Below are 18,312 nucleotides of genomic sequence, written 5' to 3' on the forward strand. Positions count from 1 at the left end.
TTCCTTATTGCTCTTCAGCTGATATCCTTCAGTTCAGTCATTGCTATCAGATAGATGCTAGCTGTATCAATCTCATATCATTGGGAAAAATACACAAGGAAAGTCACTTTTCATATTATTTATTGTTACAGTGGTGCCTCTTTACGCAAGTACATACAGACATCGTATTATCCTGACAAGCACTAGAAGCAAATGACCTCAAGCAACAATGTAGGAAAACTCCTGAGTTTGGAGAGAGCTGTGTGTCACAAAAAGCCCAAACAAGACAGTCCAGATGTCTCATGACCCCAGCCCTTCTGAATTTACACAGGATAGTTGTGTGATTTATGGTGATATTCATTCAGACAATTAAAATGTAGTTAAGAACTTCAAAGCAACTGTATTACTAAAAGCAACCCACACACACGGCTGTGTTGATTGAATGTTCACGTCACCTTTGAAAACATTTTGCAATAATAAGCGTCAAACGAAATTTCACAGAATTCCAGAGTTCAGACTTGATATTGTTTGGATGTTACAGTTAAGATAATGGCATGCAGCAGACCTAACATTACTATTGCCCCAAAGCTGTTAACAGCCCCTTTCCCACTAACTAGCAACACCTTCGGCTTTTCCCTTTCATAATTAACCTTTCAGTATGTATTCTGTTCATACAGTAGAAAAGGGGTTGAACCTGATCTCTGGGAGAGGAGAGCGACAGACTGGTCACTAGACCCAGAGCACAATGAGATGCATTGGTGATAGGATGGAGCAGTCCATTTTCAGATGTGGTGAGAGTGAAAGGAGTGTAAGAATGGGGATGATGATGGAGTCTAGGAATCGTGGACAGACATGTTCTCCACTTGGTTCTGGAGCTGGTCTCCACTTCCCTGCTTCTTCTTCCCTCCATCCTGCTGTTTCTTCTGCTTCTTGGACATCTCCACATCAATAGGGGCAGGCTTTACAAACTTCAGCATCTCTGTCATACCTAAGAAAATGTATAGAATAGGAATGAAAGTGTACACATTCAGTACAAACACAAACTGCTTTCATGGCAATAGTAGTCATTAAAATACGCATTGAAGCAAATCTATATATTTTTAAGTACTCTGCGATCATGAAAGGTTGCACGAACCTTCACAAAACCTGTAAACAAACAAACACTGTGGCTCACCTGGAGGCATGAAGTTCCGGAGTACCTCTGGAATAATGATACCTTCTTCTGTCTGGTACGTCTCCAGGATAGCACACATTACACGTGTGGTGGCACACATGGTCGCGTTGAGCATATGCACATAGTCGGCCTAAAGAACACAGGAAGAGTCATGTGAACTGGTTCAAATATTCCACTCAATTTAACTTTTTGATTATGGAAGCAAATCCAGAACTATCAATTTTATAATGGGAGGGTTTTCTATGGAAAGACTGGGTACTCTCACCTTGTCCATCATCTTTTTGGTCTGTCCGTAGCGGATACGCAGCCGACGAGCCTGGTAGTCTAAACAGTTGGAGCAGGAGACAAGCTCTCTGAAGGCTGCGGACCCTGGGAACCAGGCCTCCAAGTCCAGCTTCTTACTGGCTGCATGGTTCAGAGCACCTGGGTGGGAGCAGACATACACTGAGGCTCAGACAGACCAGCTAGAAAACGTGGCTAGTAAGACACTCCAAAACTGCTCCCATGGGAAATGTCTGTTGTGTCAAATGTAAATCACGCAGGATAAATGTGAAGGTTGTTATTAAACATCAAGTTAACTCATACAAGTTATGGTTCTTGTCCTGAGTGTGTAAAGAAATTGTAAAATTGATCAAACATTACTTACAGCGCGTTCGGAAATAATTCAGACCCCTTGACCTTTTCCACTCTGTTAGTTTAGCCTTATCTAAAATGGATTAAACAGTCCTCCCCCCCTAGTCTACACACAAATACCCCATAATGACAAAGCAAAAAAACTTAAATATCAAATATACATAACTATTCAGACCCTTTACTTAGTTGAAATACCTTTGGCATTGATTACAGCCCTGAGTCTTCTTGGATATGAAGCTACAGGCTTGGCACACCTGTATTTTCAGGAGTTTCTCCCATTCTTATCTGCAGATCCTCTCAAGCTCTGTCAGGCTGGATGGGGAGCGACACTGCACAGATATTTTCAGGTCTCTCCAGAGATGTTCGATCAGGTTAAAACCGGGCTCTGGCTGGGCCACTCAAGGACATTCAGAGACTTCCCCCGAAGCTACTCCTGCGTTGTCTTGGCTGTGTGCTTCGAGTTGTCCTGTTGGAAGGTGAACCTTTGCCCCAGTCCAAGGTCCTGAGCAGGTTTTATATGAAGGATCTGTATACTTTGTGCAGTTAATCTTTCCCTCAATCCTGACTAGAATCCCTGCCGCTGAAAAACATCCCCACAGCATGAAGCTGCCACCACCATGCTTCACCGTAGGGATGGTGCCAGGTTTCCTCCAGACGTGACACTTGGCATTCAGGCCAAAGAGTTCAATCTTGGTTTCATCAAACCAGAAAAACTTGTTTCTCATTGTCTGATAGTCCTTTAGGTGCCTTTTGGCAAAATTCAAGCGGGCCGCCATGTGCCTTTCACTGAGGAGTGGCATCCATCTGACCCCTCTACCATAAAGGCCTGATTGGTGGAATGCTGCAGAGATGGGATAACCTTCAAGAAGGACAACCATCTCCACAGAGGAACTCTGGAGATCTGTCAGAGTGACCATTGGGTTCTTGGTCACCTCCCTGACCAAGAAACTATGTTCTACATTTTTTTACCTCCTGTTTCAGGAAGGTGATGTCACTGAGTACTGCCCCCATATACAGTGGCTTGCGAAAGTATTCACCCCCCTTGGCATTTTTCCTATTTTGTTGCCTTACAACCTGGAATTAAAATAGTTTTTTTTTTTTTTGGGGGGGGTTATATCATATGATTTACACAACATTTACACACTTTGAAGATGCACAACATTTATTGTGAAACAGGAAATAAGACAAAAAACTTGAGCGTGTATAACTTCACCACCCCAAAGGCAATACTTTGTAGAGCAACCTTTTGCAGCAATAACAGATGTAAGTCAATTGGGGTGTGTTTCTATGAACTTGATAAATCTAGGCACTGGGATTTTTGCCCATTGTTCAAGGCAAAACTGCTCCAGCGCCTACAAGTTCGATGGGTTCCGCTGGTGTACAGAAATCTTTAAGTCATACCGCAGATTCTCAATTGGATTGACGTCTGGGCTTTGACTAGGCCATTCCAAGACATTTAAATGTTTCCCCTTAAACCACTCGATTGTTGCTTTAGCAGTATGCTTAGGGTCATTGTCCAGCTGGAAGGTGAACCTCTGTCCCAGTCTCAAATCTCTGGAAGTATGAAACAGGTTTCCCTCAAGAATTTCCCTGTATTTAGCGCCATCCATCATTCCTTCAATTCTGACTAGTTTTCCAGTCCCTGCCGATGAAAAACATCCCCACAGCAGGATGCTGCCACCACGATGCTTCACTGTGGGGAAGGTATTCTCAGGGTGAGGAGGTGTTGGGTTTGCGCCAGACGTAGCATTTTCCTTGATGGCCAAAAAGCTCAATGTTTGTCTCATCTGACCAGAATACCTTCCATATGTTTGGGGAGTTCCCCACATGCCTTTTGGCAAACGCCAAACGTGTTTGCTTATTTTTTTATTTAAGCAATGGCTTTTTCCTGGCCACTCTTCCGTAAAGCCCAGCTCTGGAGTGTACGGCTTAAAGTGGTCCTTTGGACAGATACTCCAATCTCCGCTGTGGAGCTATGCAGCCCCTTCAGGGTTATCTTCGGTCTCTTTGTTGCCTCTCTGATTAATGCCCTCCTTGCCTGGTCCGTGAGTTTTGGTGGGCAGCTGTCTCTTGGCAGGTTTGTTGTGGTGCGATATTCTTTCCATTTTTAATAATGGATTTAAATGGTGCTCCGTGGGATGTTCAAAGTTTCTGATATTTTTTTATAACCTAACCCTGATGATCTGTACTTCTCCACAACTTTGTCCCTGACCTGTTTGGAGAGCTACTTGGTCTTCATGGTGCCACTTGCTTGGTGGTGGTGCAGACTCGGAGGCTTTTCAGAACACAGAGACAACGAGAGTGTGACACTTAGATTGCACACAGGTGGACTATTTAACTAATTATGTGACTTCTGAAGGTAATTGGTTGCACCAGATCTTATTTAGGGGATTCATAGCAAAGAGGGTGATATATATATGTATAACACCATTTTTCAGTTACATTTTTTAAAACAAATTTATTTTCTCTTTCATTTCACTTCACTAATTTGGACTATTTTGTGTATGTCCATCACATGAAATCCAAATAAAAATCTATTGAAATTACAGGTTGTAATGAAACAAAATAGGAAAAACGCCAAGGGGGATGAATACTTTTGTAAGGCACTGTATAGGACCTTCCACACCCCCATCTGGGATATGGATGCCTGATGAAGACCAAAGGGTCAAAACGCTCTGAATAAGGTATGTTTAAAAAAATACATTTTCTAAAAACCTGTCTTCACTTTGTCATTATGGGGTATTGTGTGTAGATTGATGAGGGGGAAAAAATATTGAATCAATTTTATGACCGTGTGGAAAAAGTTAAGGGGTCTGAATTCTTTCCAAAAGGCACTGTATATTTCAGTGGAGACGCTAAGGTTTCAAATGACTGGCTTTGTAGCATCTACAGACTCATTGTATATTTCAGTGGAGACGCTAAGGTTTCAAATGACTGGCTTTGTAGCATCTACAGACTCATTGTATATTTCAGTGGAGACGGTAAGGATACAAAGCCAGTCATTTGAAGCATTGTTGTAGTGTCTCACAGAAGCCCTGGGAATGGTCAAAACGTCACATTTCCAAACTTTAATAAATGATTTCTCAATAATCATTTTGGATACAGACTTTCAAAAGATCTGCTAGGCATCCTTCCCCCAAAGGACATCTATGGATGTAATCTCAGAATGATTTAAAACATATCTTTTGGCCAATCTCGTATGGAATTGGCCAGTGATCATTACGTCTCCGTCCCAGAGAGGAACAGGTGTGTTGAGTAGAACTATCTGCAGCACCTACCTGAGACTATGTTGACGATGCGGTAGGGGATCCCTAGTGTCTGGTAGAACTCCTCAGCAGTTCCAATCATCTCATCCATCATCTCCCAGGACTTGTTGTCATGAGGAGAAGCAAATACAAACTGCTCAATCTGAATGGAGAGAGTGTTGATTAGTATTTGGCAATCATCAGCTGAGGCCCTATTAAAAAAAACAATGTTCTCCTCTGAAAAATGTGCATCGCTTGACATGATCTGTAAATGATCAATAACAGGACTTCATCCTTCTTCAATTAGGCCTATAAAATACAATGTATTCCAACAAAGCTGTGGCCTTTTCTACATTGACCATGACTCACCCATATCTACTTCGAGAATATGTCCACTGACCTTCTCAAACTGGTGCACCCTGAAGATGCCTCGGGTGTCACGGCCGTGGGAGCCCACTTCCTGTCTGAAGCAGGTGGAGAGGCCGGCGTAGCGAATGGGCAGCTCCTCTGGCTTCAGCCACTCGTCTCTCAGGAAGGCTGCAATAGGCTGCTCCGAGGTAGCAATCAGATACTTCTCATCAATGGCCGTGTCCTCAGACTTCTCACTGCTCTTCCCAATCACCTGAGAGACAACAAGCAGGGAGGGCACAGAGTGAATAATTTCAGGGGGAAAAAACCCACATCAGCAAATTTTACATTTTTGTCATTTAACAGACTTATTCAGAGCGACTTACAGTTAGCCATCTTAAGATTACTGCGCTAAGTGGGCCAACCACATATCACAGTAAATAAAATCATCCTAAATAAAAGGGGGTGGGGATGAGGCTGTGGGATTTAAGTATATTTAAGATACTCTTTGAAGAGGTAGGGTTCCAGATGTTTTCAGAAGATGGTCAGAGACTTTCTTAGCTTCGAGGGGAATCTGGTTCCACCATTAAAATGCCAGGACAGAGAAAAGCTTTGACTGGGCTGAGCTGGTACTGCCCTCCTGTAGGGGTGAGAGCTGGAGTCCTCGGGTTGGAGTGTAGGGTTTGAGCATAGCCTGAAGGTAAGGAGGGGCAGTTCCTCTTGCAGCTCTGTAGGCAAGTACCATGGTCTTGTAGTGGATGAGAGCTTCGACTGGAAGCCAGTGGAGGAGTGGGGTAACATGGGAAAACTTGGAAGGGTTGAACCAGGTGGGCTGCAGCGTTCTGGATTTGCAAGGGTTTCATGGTACAAGCAGGGCGCCCAGCCAACAGTGAGTTGTAGTAGTCCAGATGCTAGGTAGGGTCGTACTCCTCGGATGTTTCAGAGCATGAATCTGCAGGAGCGAGTCACATTTGACGTTTGCAGAGAATGACAGGGTGTCGTCCAGGGTCACGTCAAGGTTCTTTGCATTCTGGGAGGGGGGGTGTGGAGTTGTCAACCGTGATGGAAAGGTCTTTGAGCGGGCAGGCCTTCCGAGAAGATGAGCAGTGCCATCTTCTCGATGTTGAGCTTGAGGTTTTGCGCCGACATTCAAGCTGAGATATCTGCCAGGCACACAGAGATGCATGTTGCCAGCTGGGTGTCAGGAGGACAGAAGGAGAAAAGTAGCCGAGTGTCATCCACATAGTAATGATAGGAGACCATGTGATGATATGATTGAGCCGAGTGACTGACTTGGTGTATAGAGGGCCTAGAACGGAGCCCAGGGAGACACCCGTCGTGAGAGTGTGGTGTAGATACGAATCTTCTCCACGTCACCTGGTAAGAGCGGGCTGTCAGGTAGAATGCAATCCAAGAGTGTGCAGAGCCTGAGACGCTCAGCCCTGAGAGGGTGGAGAGGAGGATCTGATGGTTCACGGCATCGAAGGCAGTGTATAGATCTAGGAGATGAGAACAGAGGAAAGAGTCAGCTTTGGCAGTGTGGAGAGCCTCCGTGACACAAAGAAGAGCAGTCTTGCTTGAGGGACCCGTCTTTAAGCCTGACTGGTTAGGGTCAAGAAGATCATTCTGAGAAAGACAGCGACAGAGCTGGTCAGAGGCCGCACGCTCAAGTGTTTTGGAAAGAAAATAAAAAAGTTCTATAGTTGACGTCAGAAGAGTTGAGTGTTGGTTTCTTGAGGAGGGGAGCAACTCGGACCATTTTGAAGTCAGAGGGGACACAGTCAGTGGTCAAAGATGAGTTGATGAGTGAAGTGAGAAGGTCTCAAGAGACCGTCTGGCGAAGGGAGGAGGGGATGGGGTCACGCGACCAGACCTCAAGTCGCAGGGTTTCATATGGAGAGAGAGGGAAGAAAGAAGTCAAGGCATAGCGTAATTCTGTGGGACTAATGGACTTAATAGGCTGAGTGAATGAGGAGCTGATGTCACCAACCTTCTTTTCAAAGTGGTTGACAAAGTCGTCCGCAGAGAGGGAGGGGGTGAAGGATTATGGAGGGAGGAGAAAGTGGAAAAGAGTTTTAGGGTTAGAGGCAGATGCTTGAAATTTAGAGTGATAGAAAGTGGCTTTAGCAGCACATACAGGAGAAGGTAGAGAATGGAAGGATGATCGGTCCTCCGGGAAGTTCAATATTCCTCCTTTTTGGGAAAGGGTGAGGTCAAAAGAGGCAGAGGGGAAATACAGTTGGAAAGAAGTGAATCTAAGGCAGACTTCGGGAGGTTGAAGTTGCCAAGTACGACAAGTGGTGAGCCATCGTCAGGAAAGTAGCCCATTGAGGAACTCCCCAAGGGCACCTGGTGGGCAATAAACGGCAACAATGTTAAGCTTGAGTGGACAAGTATGGAACTCAAATGAGGAGATGAGGTGAGAGAGAAAAGCGCCACCCACTGCTGCGATGACTAGAAGCTCTCTGACAAAATGAACATCAAATCTACATCTTTGTGTAAACATTAAAGCTAAGTGCCATGAAAGAGTTGTACATCAGCCCTGTCCTGCAATAGAAATGGAAGGTTCATTTGAAATCCATCACACCTTGTAAAGTTCATCATCAAACTGGCTGAGCTGGGCCACCTCCTGCATGACCTCTTTCCTCATGAAGAAGGGGGTGTACAGCATTTGGTAGTTCTTGCTGTGGAGCATCCGCAGAGCATAGTTGATCAATGCCTGCTCTAGGAAAACTAGTGGCCCCTAAAAACAGAAAAGGGGAAGAGTCAGTAAGGATAACGATCATAGTTGAATGGAATTACACCTGGTTTGAATCGGCCTGTGAGTATTGGCTACATGTGACAGTGTGTGACTAAGAACTTGCCTTGAGGAAGTAGCCACGGCTCCCTGCCACTATAGCTCCTTTCTCTCCGTCGTAGCCATCGATCATGACTACCAGGTCCACGTGGGAATACTTCTTCTGCACAGTACAGTCTCCCCAAGTGCGCTCCACTTTGTTATCAGCATCCTGCCAGGGAGATAGCGGAGGGAAATTAGAGAGTAGAAAAGTAAACAAAAAAAGAGGCAAAACAAAATGCATGAGACAGAGACAAGACACCGGATTTTGTGTTTTCTTCCAGAAGCAATGTTTACTTCCATCCACCTCCTTATTGCTGGTGATGGGAATTACAATTCCTTGACACCCACCTCATCATTACTTATGGGCACAGATGGATGCAAGAGGTTTCCGATCTCTCTCAGGTATTGAAAGCGCTCCTCCTCCAGCTTTACCCTCTCACTGTCAGATTTCTGCACTGCCTCATCCACAAGCAGACGGACCTTCTTGATCTGGGTGACCGTGAGGGGCTAGAGGGAGGAAAGAGAAATGAAAAATACTCATGGTATGGGACCCACAAGTCCAATAGAATCTTCCATAAAGACGTCAATCAGCATATAGATGAAGTGCTAGCTAGCGAGTTGACCTACCGCTAGTGTGTCTGCTGTTAGGGCCTCCAAGTTCTGGGTGTCGTCTGGGAGAGAATCATCCTCCCCAATTGGCTCTTTCTTCTGTAAACAGAAAAGCCCCAGAACAGGGTGAACAGTTAGTGTTTCTTTCTATCTGCACATAGAATAGAACATGACATGCTGTCAGAATGAAGGGGGGAAACAGGTAGCCATGTAACATTAGGTTATGTAAAGACTGAGGGGTGGCTGGATTGTTCACCAGCATCACAAGATGTCCCCTATACCTTCATTTTCTCGCCAACGGTTCTGCTGCATAAATTCTTCGCCTTGTTGAGGTTGTCGGCAGTAAAACGACCTGGTGAGCATGGAAAAGACAAGGGTCAACATTACATGCATCAATAATGGTGTGTGTCATGGCAGGTAGCTAACATTATGATGTTAGTGACACTGACAGGAGACATTAAGGCCAGACACTACAGGCAAAAAAAAAAGGGATTTTGCTTCCATTTGAACATTTTGGGATATTTTGTAACTAACTACCATACTGTAATAAAATGTACAAATAAAATCATCAATAATGTATATAAACACTTTATTTGTATCATTTTATCCCAACTTCGTCAACAACACGAAGTAGAACTTCAAACGCTATTTTTAAAACTCTCCATGTTGAATTATATACATACAGTGGGGCAAAAAAGTATTTAGTCAGCCACCAATTGTGCAAGTTCTCCCACTTGAAAATTACAAGCCTCTCATCTTTTTATCATAGGTACACTTCAACTATGACAGACAAACTATTAAAAAAAAAAAAGATTTAATGAATTTATTTGCAAATTATGGTGGAAAATAAGTATTTAGTAAATATTTGGTCAATAAAAGTTTCAATACTTTGTTATATACCCTTTGTTGCCAATGACAGAGGTCAGACGTTTTCTGTAAGTCTTCACAAGGTTTTCACACACTGTTGCTGGTATTTTGGCCCATTCCTCCATGCTGATCTCCTCTAGAGCAGTGATGTTTTGGGGCTGCTGCTGGGCAACACGGACTTTCAACTCCCTCCAAAGATTTTCTAATGGGGCTGAGATCTGGAGACTGGCTAGGCCACTCCAGGACCTTGAAATGCTTCTTACGAAGCCACTCCTTCGTTGCCCGGACGGTGTGTTTGGGATCATTGTCATGCTGAAAGACCCAGCCACGTTTCATCTTCAATGCCCTTGCTGATGGAAGGTGGTTTTCACTCAAAATCTCTAGATACATGGCCCCATTCATTCTTTCCTTTACACGGATCAGTCGTCCTGGTCCCTTTGCAGAAAAACAGCCCCAAAGCATGATGTTTCCACCCCCATGCTTCACAGTAGGTATGGTGTTCGTTGGATGCAACTCAGCATCCTTTGACCTCCAAACACGACGAGTTGAGTTTACCAAAAAGTTATATTTTGGTTTCATCTGACCATATGACATTCTCCCAATCTTCTTCTGGATCATCCAAATGCTCTCTAGCAAACTTCAGACGGGCCTGGACATGTACTGGCTTAAGCAGGGGGACACGTCTGGCACTGCAGGATTTGAGTCCCTGGTGGCGTAGTGTGTTACTGATGGTAGGCTTTGCTACTTTGGTCCCAGCTCTCTGCAGGTCATTCACTAGGTCCCCCCATGTGGTTATGATCATTTTGACCCCACGGGGTGAGATCTTGCGTGGAGCCCCAGATCGAGGGAGATTATCAGTGGTCTTGTATGTCTTCCATTTCCTAATAATTGCGCCCACAGTTGATTTCTTCAAACCAAGCTGCTTACCTATTGCAGATTCAGTCTTCCCAGCCTGGTGCAGGTCTACAATTTTGTTTCTGGTGTCCTTTGACAGCTCCTTGGTCTTGGCCATAGTGAAGTTTGGAGTGTGATTGTTTGAGGTTGTGGACAGGTGTCTTTTATACTGATAACAAGTTCAAACGGGTGCCATTAATACAGGTAATGAGTGGAGGACAGAGGAGCCTCTTAAAGAATAAGTTACAGGTCTGTGAGAGACAGAAATCTTGCTTGTTTGTAGGTGACCAAATACTTATTTTCCACCATAATTTGCAAATAAATCATTAAAAAATCCTACAATGTGATTTTCTGGATTTTTCCCCCTCATTTTGTCTGTCATAGTTGAAGTGTACCTATGATGAAAATGACAGGCCTCTCATATTTTTAAGTGGGAGAACTTCCACAATTGGTGGCTGACTAAATACTTTTTTGTCCCACTGTATATACACTGCTCAAAAAAATAAAGGGAACACTTAAACAACAATGTAACTCCAAGTCAATCACACTTCTGTGAAATCAAACTGCCACTTAGGAAGCAACACTGATTGACAATAAATTTCACATGCTGTTGTGCAAATGGAATAGACAACAGGTGGAAATTATAGGCAATTAGCAAGACACCCCCAATAAAAGAGTGGTTCTGCAGGTGATGACCACAGACCACTTCTCAGTTCCTATTCTTCCTGGCTGATGTTTTGGTCACTTTTGAATGCTGGCGGTGCTTTCACTCTAGCGGTAGCATGAGACGGAGTCTACAACCCACACAAGTGGCTCAGGTAGTGCAGCTCATCCAGGATGGCACATCAATGCGAGCTGTGGCAAGAAGGTTTGCTGTGTCTGTCAGCGTAGTGTCCAGAGCATGGAGACGCTACAAGGAGACAGGCCAGTACATCAGGAGACGTGGAGGAGGCCGTAGGAGGGCAACAACCCAGCAGCAGGACCGCTACCTCCGCCTTTGTGCAAGGAGGAGTGGTATCAGGGCCAGACGTCCACAGGTGGGGGTTGTGCTTACAGCCCAACACCGTGCAGGACGTTTGGCATTTGCCAGAACACCAAGATTGGCAAATTCGCCACTGGCACCCTGTGCTCTTCACAGATGAAAGCAGGTTCACACTGAGCACATGTGGCAGACGTGAGAGTCTGGAGACGCCGACGGGACCTTTCTGCTGCCTGCAACATCCTCCAGCAGGACCGGTTTGGCGGTGGGTCAGTCATGGTGTGGGGTGGCATTTCTTTGGGGGGCCGCACACCTCCATGTGCTCGCCAGAGGTAGCCTGACTGCCATTAGGTACCGAGATGAGATCCTCAGACCCTTTGTGAGACCATATGCTGGTGCGGTTGGCCCTGGGTTCCTCCTAATGCAAGACAATGCTAGACCTCATGTGGCTGGAGTGTGTCAGCAGTTCCTGCAAGAGGAAGGCATTGATGCTATGGACTGGCCCGCCCGTTCCCCAGACCTGAATCCAATTGATCACATCTGGGACATCATGTCTCGCTCCATCCCCCAACGCCACGTGCACCACAGACTGTCCAGGAGTTGACGGATGCTTTAGTCCAGGTCTGGGAGGAGATCCCTCAGGAGACCATCCGCCACCTCATCAGGAGCATGCCCAGGCGTTGTAGGGAGGTCATACAGGCACGTGGAGGCCACACACACTACTGAGCCTCATTTTGACTTGTATTAAGGACATTACATCAAAGTTGGATCAGCCTGTAGTGTGGTTTTCCACTTTAATTTTGAGTGTGACTCCAAATCCAGACCTCCATGGGTTGATAAATTTGATTTCCATTGATAATTTGTGTGATTTTGTTGTCAGCACATTCAACTATGTAAAGAAAAAACTATTTCATAAGAATATTTCATTCATTCAGATCTAGGATGTGTTATTTTAGTGTTCCCTTTATTTTTTTGAGCAGTGTATATCATTTAAACGCTTGTTTTCCGGGACATATCGTTAGCTAGTCCATACATGGCAATATCCTTTGTAGTCGCAGTGCTTTGTACTGAAAGAGGAGTAATATCCTGACATCCGATCAGTGACTGGCGTTAAGGCCCTTTACGACAACCTGATTGGTTAAAATGCCACGTGCCGCGCAGCACTTCCTTGTTTGAAAATATCTCCCGAAGAATCCACGTAAAGAGAGAAAAAAAGATACAATCTTGAAGAATATACCTACAGTATGCGAATAAAAATAGGCGATCCGTTAGCCAATGCGAGAAAAGCTGTGAATTAAAAAATATATATGTGCCTCATAGAGGCAGTGGTAATACATGTAGAGGAAAAGGAGGTAACCGGCAACAGCGCGTCCAACAGCACGTCCAACAGCACGTCCAGGCGCAAATTAGTTGAGATGAAGATGACAACCAGACAGCAGCCAGCCAACAGTGGCTTTTATTCCACGTCACAAACAAACCAATTTGTACATGATTTGATCTGCCCTAAGTGTCTAAATACTGGACTGGAAATCACCATAGACCCCACCAACCAGGGATTCTGTAATTCTGTCCAGGCTGCAAGAGTGCTCCAGGGGAGACGTGGCATTTGATAAATATGCGAGGATGGTTCATCTAGCCCACGAACTTGGACATGCCGCTCTTTAGAAAATAAGCAAAGTCCTAGGGATTCCTTCCTTGCGTCTCAGCTCATATCAGAGACATGACAGGAGAATGACAGGTAAATAAAAAGGCAGAGTAGCCATTGTCAGGTGACTTGCTGTGTATTTTTTAATATTTGTTTTTATTTTACCTTTATTTAACTAGATATGTCAGTTAAGAACAAATTCTTATTTTCAATGACGGCTTAGGAACAGTGGGTTAACTGCCTGTTCAGGGGCAGAACGGCAGATTTGTACCGTGTCAGCTCGGGGGTTTGAACTTGCAACCTTCCGGTTACTAGTCCAACGTTCTAACCACTAGGCTACCCTATAAATAATATGCATTTCCTTGCTCCAGCAAAATGTATTCAAAGTGTATAAAACTGAGTGACAGGAAACCATAAATATACAACGAGACTGTCACATAGGCCTACAGTGTCATAGGTCTGTAGACTAATGTGATTAGTGAGAAATTAGCTTTACATAAAGTAAATATATGCTAATATTTACATAGGCTAACATGTTGATATTTAGTCCTGCTGTTATGACTAGAGGTCGACCGATTAATGGAATGGCCGATTCATTTGGGCCTATTTCAAGTTTTCATAACAATCAGAGTTTTTTGGGCTCCGATTTTTTTTATATACCTTTATATTTAACTAGGCAAGTCAGTTAAGAACACATTTCTATTTTCAATGACGGCCTAGGAACGGTGGGTTAACTGCCTTGTTCGGGGGCAGAACGACAGATTTTCACCTTGTCAGCTCGGGGGATCCAATCTTGCAACCTTACAGTTAACTAGTCCAATGCTCTAACCACCTGCCTCTCATTGCACTCCACGAGGAGCCTGCCTGTTACGCAAATGCAGTAGAAGCAAAGGTAAGTTACTAGCTACCATTAGACTTATCTCATAAAAAACAATCAATCAATCATAATCACTAGTTATAACTACACATGGTTGATGATATTACTAGTTTATCTAGCGTGTCCTGCGTTGCATATAATCGATGCAACGCTGGGGGATGATTTAACAACAGCACATTTGCGAAAAAAGCACAATCGTTGGACGACTGTACCTAACCATAAACACAGAAGTATATATTTTTAAACCTGCATATTTAGCTAAAAGAAATCCAGGTTAGCAGGCAATATTTACCAGGTGAAATTGTCATTTCTCTTGCGTTCATTGCACGCAGAGTCGGGGTATATGCAACAGTTTGGGCCGACTGGCTCATTGCGAACTAATTTGCCAGAATTTTACATAATTATGACATAACATTGAAGGTTGTGCAATGTAACAAGAATATTTAGACTTAGGGATGCCACCTGTTAGATAAAATACCGAACGGTTACGTATTTCACTAAAATAATAAACGTTTTGTTTTCAAAATGATAGTTTCCGGATTCGACCATATTAATGACCAAAGGCTCGTATTTCTGTGTGTTATAATTAAGTCTGATTTGATAGAGCATTCTCACTGAACGATGGTAGGCAGCAGCAGGCTCGTAAGCATTCATTCAAACAGCACTTTTGTGTGTTTTGCCAGCAGCTCTTCGCAAGCACAGCGCCGTTTATGACTTCAAGCCTATCAGCCTAATGGCTGGTGTAACCGATGTGAAATGGCTAGCTAGTTAGCTGGGTGTGCTCTAATAGCGTTTCAAACGTCACTCGCTCTGTGACTTAGTAGTTATTCCCCTTGCTCTGCAAGGGCCGCGGCATTTGTGGAGCGATGGGTAACGCTGCTTCAAGTGTGGCTGTTGTCGATGTGTTCCTGGTTCGAGCCCAGGTAGGGGCGAGGAGAGGGGCGGAAGCTATACTGTTACACTGGCAATATTATAGTGCCTATAACAACATCTGATAGTCAAAGGTATATGAAATACAAATGGTATAGAGAGAAATAGTCCTATAAATACTATATTAACTACAACCTGAAACCTCTTACCTTGGAATATAGAAGTTTCATGTTAAAAGGAACCACCAACTTTCATATGTTCTCATGTTCTGAGCAAGGAACTCAAACGTTAGCTTTTTTACATGGCACATAGTGCAAAAACAAAGTGTTGGAGAAGTAAAAGTGCAATATTTAAATCAAATTGAACAAATTGAACATTGAATTCATTATTTGAGGCTAAATTGATTTTATTGATGTATTATATTAAGTTAAAATAAGTTAATTCAGTATTGTTGTAATTGTTATTATCACAAAAAATAATAATAATAATACAAAAAATATATTTTTTAAAAATCGTCCGATTAAATCGGTAGGGGCTTTTTTGGTCCTCCAATAATCGGTATCGGCGTTAAAATCATAATCGGTCGACCTCTAATACACACACCTTGTCGTTTTGATTTTAAGTGTAATTTTGTGTAAATATTTGCAAAATATGCATCCGTCAGTTTAAAAAAAAATCATTCCATAAAATTACAATATTTTTATAAACTGATCTGTAAAAGTCTGACAACTGAGTGTTTTATCACAAACAAAAACATTCTGCCTTAGCAATGTGTTAAAACAAACTCTCGTAATATGCAAATGAGCGCATATTTGAAGGAGGGGGTTGCCTCATTTGCATATTTTAATTTTAAACTATAACTTGTAATACATAAATACAAGATATTATTGTATACTTTCAATTGGTAAAGTTAGAGTCTGATGAGAGTAAAGAAAAACAGATCCCTATTAGCCTGTGGTGCCTGGCCTTAAAGCGACCACCATACCATTAAAACTCAGTCAAATCTGCATCAACGTAATTTTACATCTCGTCCCAATAACATCTGTGGGAGATTTAGATGCCTATCGGTTTTACACATACTGGGTGGGGATTGCGTCAGATTGTACGGTCAGTGTGAATAGGAGGATGTATCGATTGAGTTTCTCGCTAGTTCAACTACTAAACCATACATTGTTAGTTAGCTATAAACACGAATCAACTACATGTCAGATATGTCTAGTTAAAGCCATGGGACAGGAGATTGTTGGTTGTATCCCAGGTGGCTAGCACAGCTACCTAAACTGGCTAGCTACGTAGCCATTTACTAACTCCCGGTGGCTAACTAGTTATCTACCTAGGTAGCGCAGGTTACCAACTAGTTAGGCTTTAGATGAGAATTTAATAGTGAACTAGCTAGATCTAAAAACGTGAACTGGCGTATCATGCTTGAATTTGTCCATTTCTGTTTGGGTGACTACAAGGACGACTTTTGAGTACAGTTTATTAATGCACGATGCTAGCAAGCAATTTGGACACCAACAGGCATCCCATTAAATGAATGCACATAGCTAGCTAAAAGGCGGAACTTACATTTTCTCCATTCTGTGTCTGCGTGTACCAGTTTATCCACAAGTGACACGTCTTTAAACCTTTTCCTTTGCGTCTCTCTGATTACTTCAGGATCACCGCCTTTATCGGCTCTAAATTGGTCCAAATCGAGCACCATGCTGACACTAAGCTTCCTCAACTGCAATGATTTAACCGGACTAGTTGTATTCTGCAAGAAGCCCGAATGATGACGTCACATCATATGTTAATGACAAAACCTTCAAAATAAAAGCCTGCAGTACGAAACATTGCAATGTGGATAACTCATTCAAAAGCTACAGAATTTTTATCAATGGGCAATTGTATTGTACCAACAAGAAAAGGCAATAAATTATTGATGAAAACAAATAAAAAATAATGAAAAAATACTATTACACGAGAGAAGACATTAGCTGAATCTTTTTTAATATGACACAAATTACCAAAATGAGTGGCTTCTCTGACACTGACAAATTGAGATCAGTCTGGTCTTGAATTCAAATAAAGATTAGCCCAGGCCAATGAAGAGACACACAGATTGTACAAGCTGAATAATATCCAGTGCATTCGGAAGGTATTCAGAACCCTTGACTTTTTTGACATGTTGTTAAGTTATAGCCTCATTCTAAAATGTTCCCTCATCAATTACACACAATACCCCATAATGACAAAGCAAAAACTGTATTTTTGAATGTTTTGCTAATTTATAAAAAATAACAAAAATGAAATATCACATTTACTTAAGAATTTAGACCCTTTAACTCAGTACTTTGTTGAAGCACCTTTGGCAGTGATTACAGCCTATTTTCAGGTCTTTCCAGAGATGTTTGTGATAAGTTTAGACCGGGCTCTGGTTGGGCCACTCAAGGGCATTCAGAGACTTGTCCCAATGCCACTCTTGCGTTGTCTTGGCTGTCTCCTTAGGGTTATTGTCCTGTTAATTTTAATACATTTGCAAACATTTCTAAAAACCTGTTTTGCTTTTCATTATGAAGTATTGTGTGTATATACACTACCATTTAAAAGTTTGGGGTCACTTAGAAATGTCAGTGTGTTTGAAAGAAAAGCAATTTTCTTTGTCCATTAAAATAACATAAAATTGATCAGAAATACAGTGTAGACATTGTTAATGTTGTAAATGACTACTGTAGCTGGAAACGGCAGATTTTTAAAAATGGAATATCTACATAGTCGTACAGAGGCCCATTATCAGCAACCATCACTCCTGTGTTCCAATGGCACATTGTGTTAGCTAATCCAAGTTTATAATTTTAAAAGGCTAACTGATCATTAGAAAACCATTTTTGCAATTATGTTTGCACAGCTGAAAACTGTTGTTCTGATTAAAGAAGCAATACAACTGGCCTTCTTTAGACTAGTTGAGTATCTGGAGCATCAGCATTTGTGGGTTTGATTACAGGCTCAAAATGGCCAGAAACAAAGAACTTTCTTCTGAAACTCGTCAGTCTATTCATGTTCCGAGAAAGGAAGGCTATTGCCAAGAAACTGAAGATCTCGTATAACACTGTGTACTACTCAATCTGGCTCTAACCAGAATAGAGCAAACTGGCTCTGACCAGAATAGAATAGTGCAAACAGGCCCTAACCAGAATAGAAAGAGGAGTGGGAGGCCCTGGTGCACAACTGAGCAACAGGACAAGTACATTAGAGTGTCTAGTTTGAGAAACAGACGCCTTACAAGTCCTCAACTGGCAGCTTCATTTAATAGTACCCGCAAAAAAACAGTCTCAACGACTACTGTAAAGAGGTGACTCCGGGATGCTGGC

At 42.9% G+C, this 18,312-nt stretch overlaps 1 protein-coding gene across 1 annotated transcript; it reads right to left on the reverse strand.

The window, feature by feature from the left end:
* Window positions 1–103: 103 nt before the first annotated feature.
* LOC112221576 (serine--tRNA ligase, cytoplasmic) lies at window positions 104–16,719 on the reverse strand. Its single transcript, XM_024383713.2, has 11 exons — window positions 16,529–16,719; window positions 9,109–9,179; window positions 8,846–8,926; window positions 8,567–8,725; window positions 8,244–8,387; window positions 7,967–8,122; window positions 5,432–5,653; window positions 5,065–5,194; window positions 1,419–1,576; window positions 1,154–1,283; window positions 104–967 (listed from the first exon to the last, which is right to left on the reverse strand). Exons 1-11 carry the CDS (start codon window positions 16,662–16,664, stop codon window positions 813–815), a joined length of 1,542 nt encoding a protein of 513 aa, XP_024239481.1. The 5' UTR covers window positions 16,665–16,719; the 3' UTR covers window positions 104–812.
* Between the last annotated feature and the right edge of the window lie 1,593 nt (window positions 16,720–18,312).

This window comes from Oncorhynchus tshawytscha, linkage group LG22 (genome assembly GCF_018296145.1).
Source record: "Oncorhynchus tshawytscha isolate Ot180627B linkage group LG22, Otsh_v2.0, whole genome shotgun sequence".
In the NCBI taxonomy this organism is placed as follows: domain Eukaryota; kingdom Metazoa; phylum Chordata; class Actinopteri; order Salmoniformes; family Salmonidae; genus Oncorhynchus; species Oncorhynchus tshawytscha.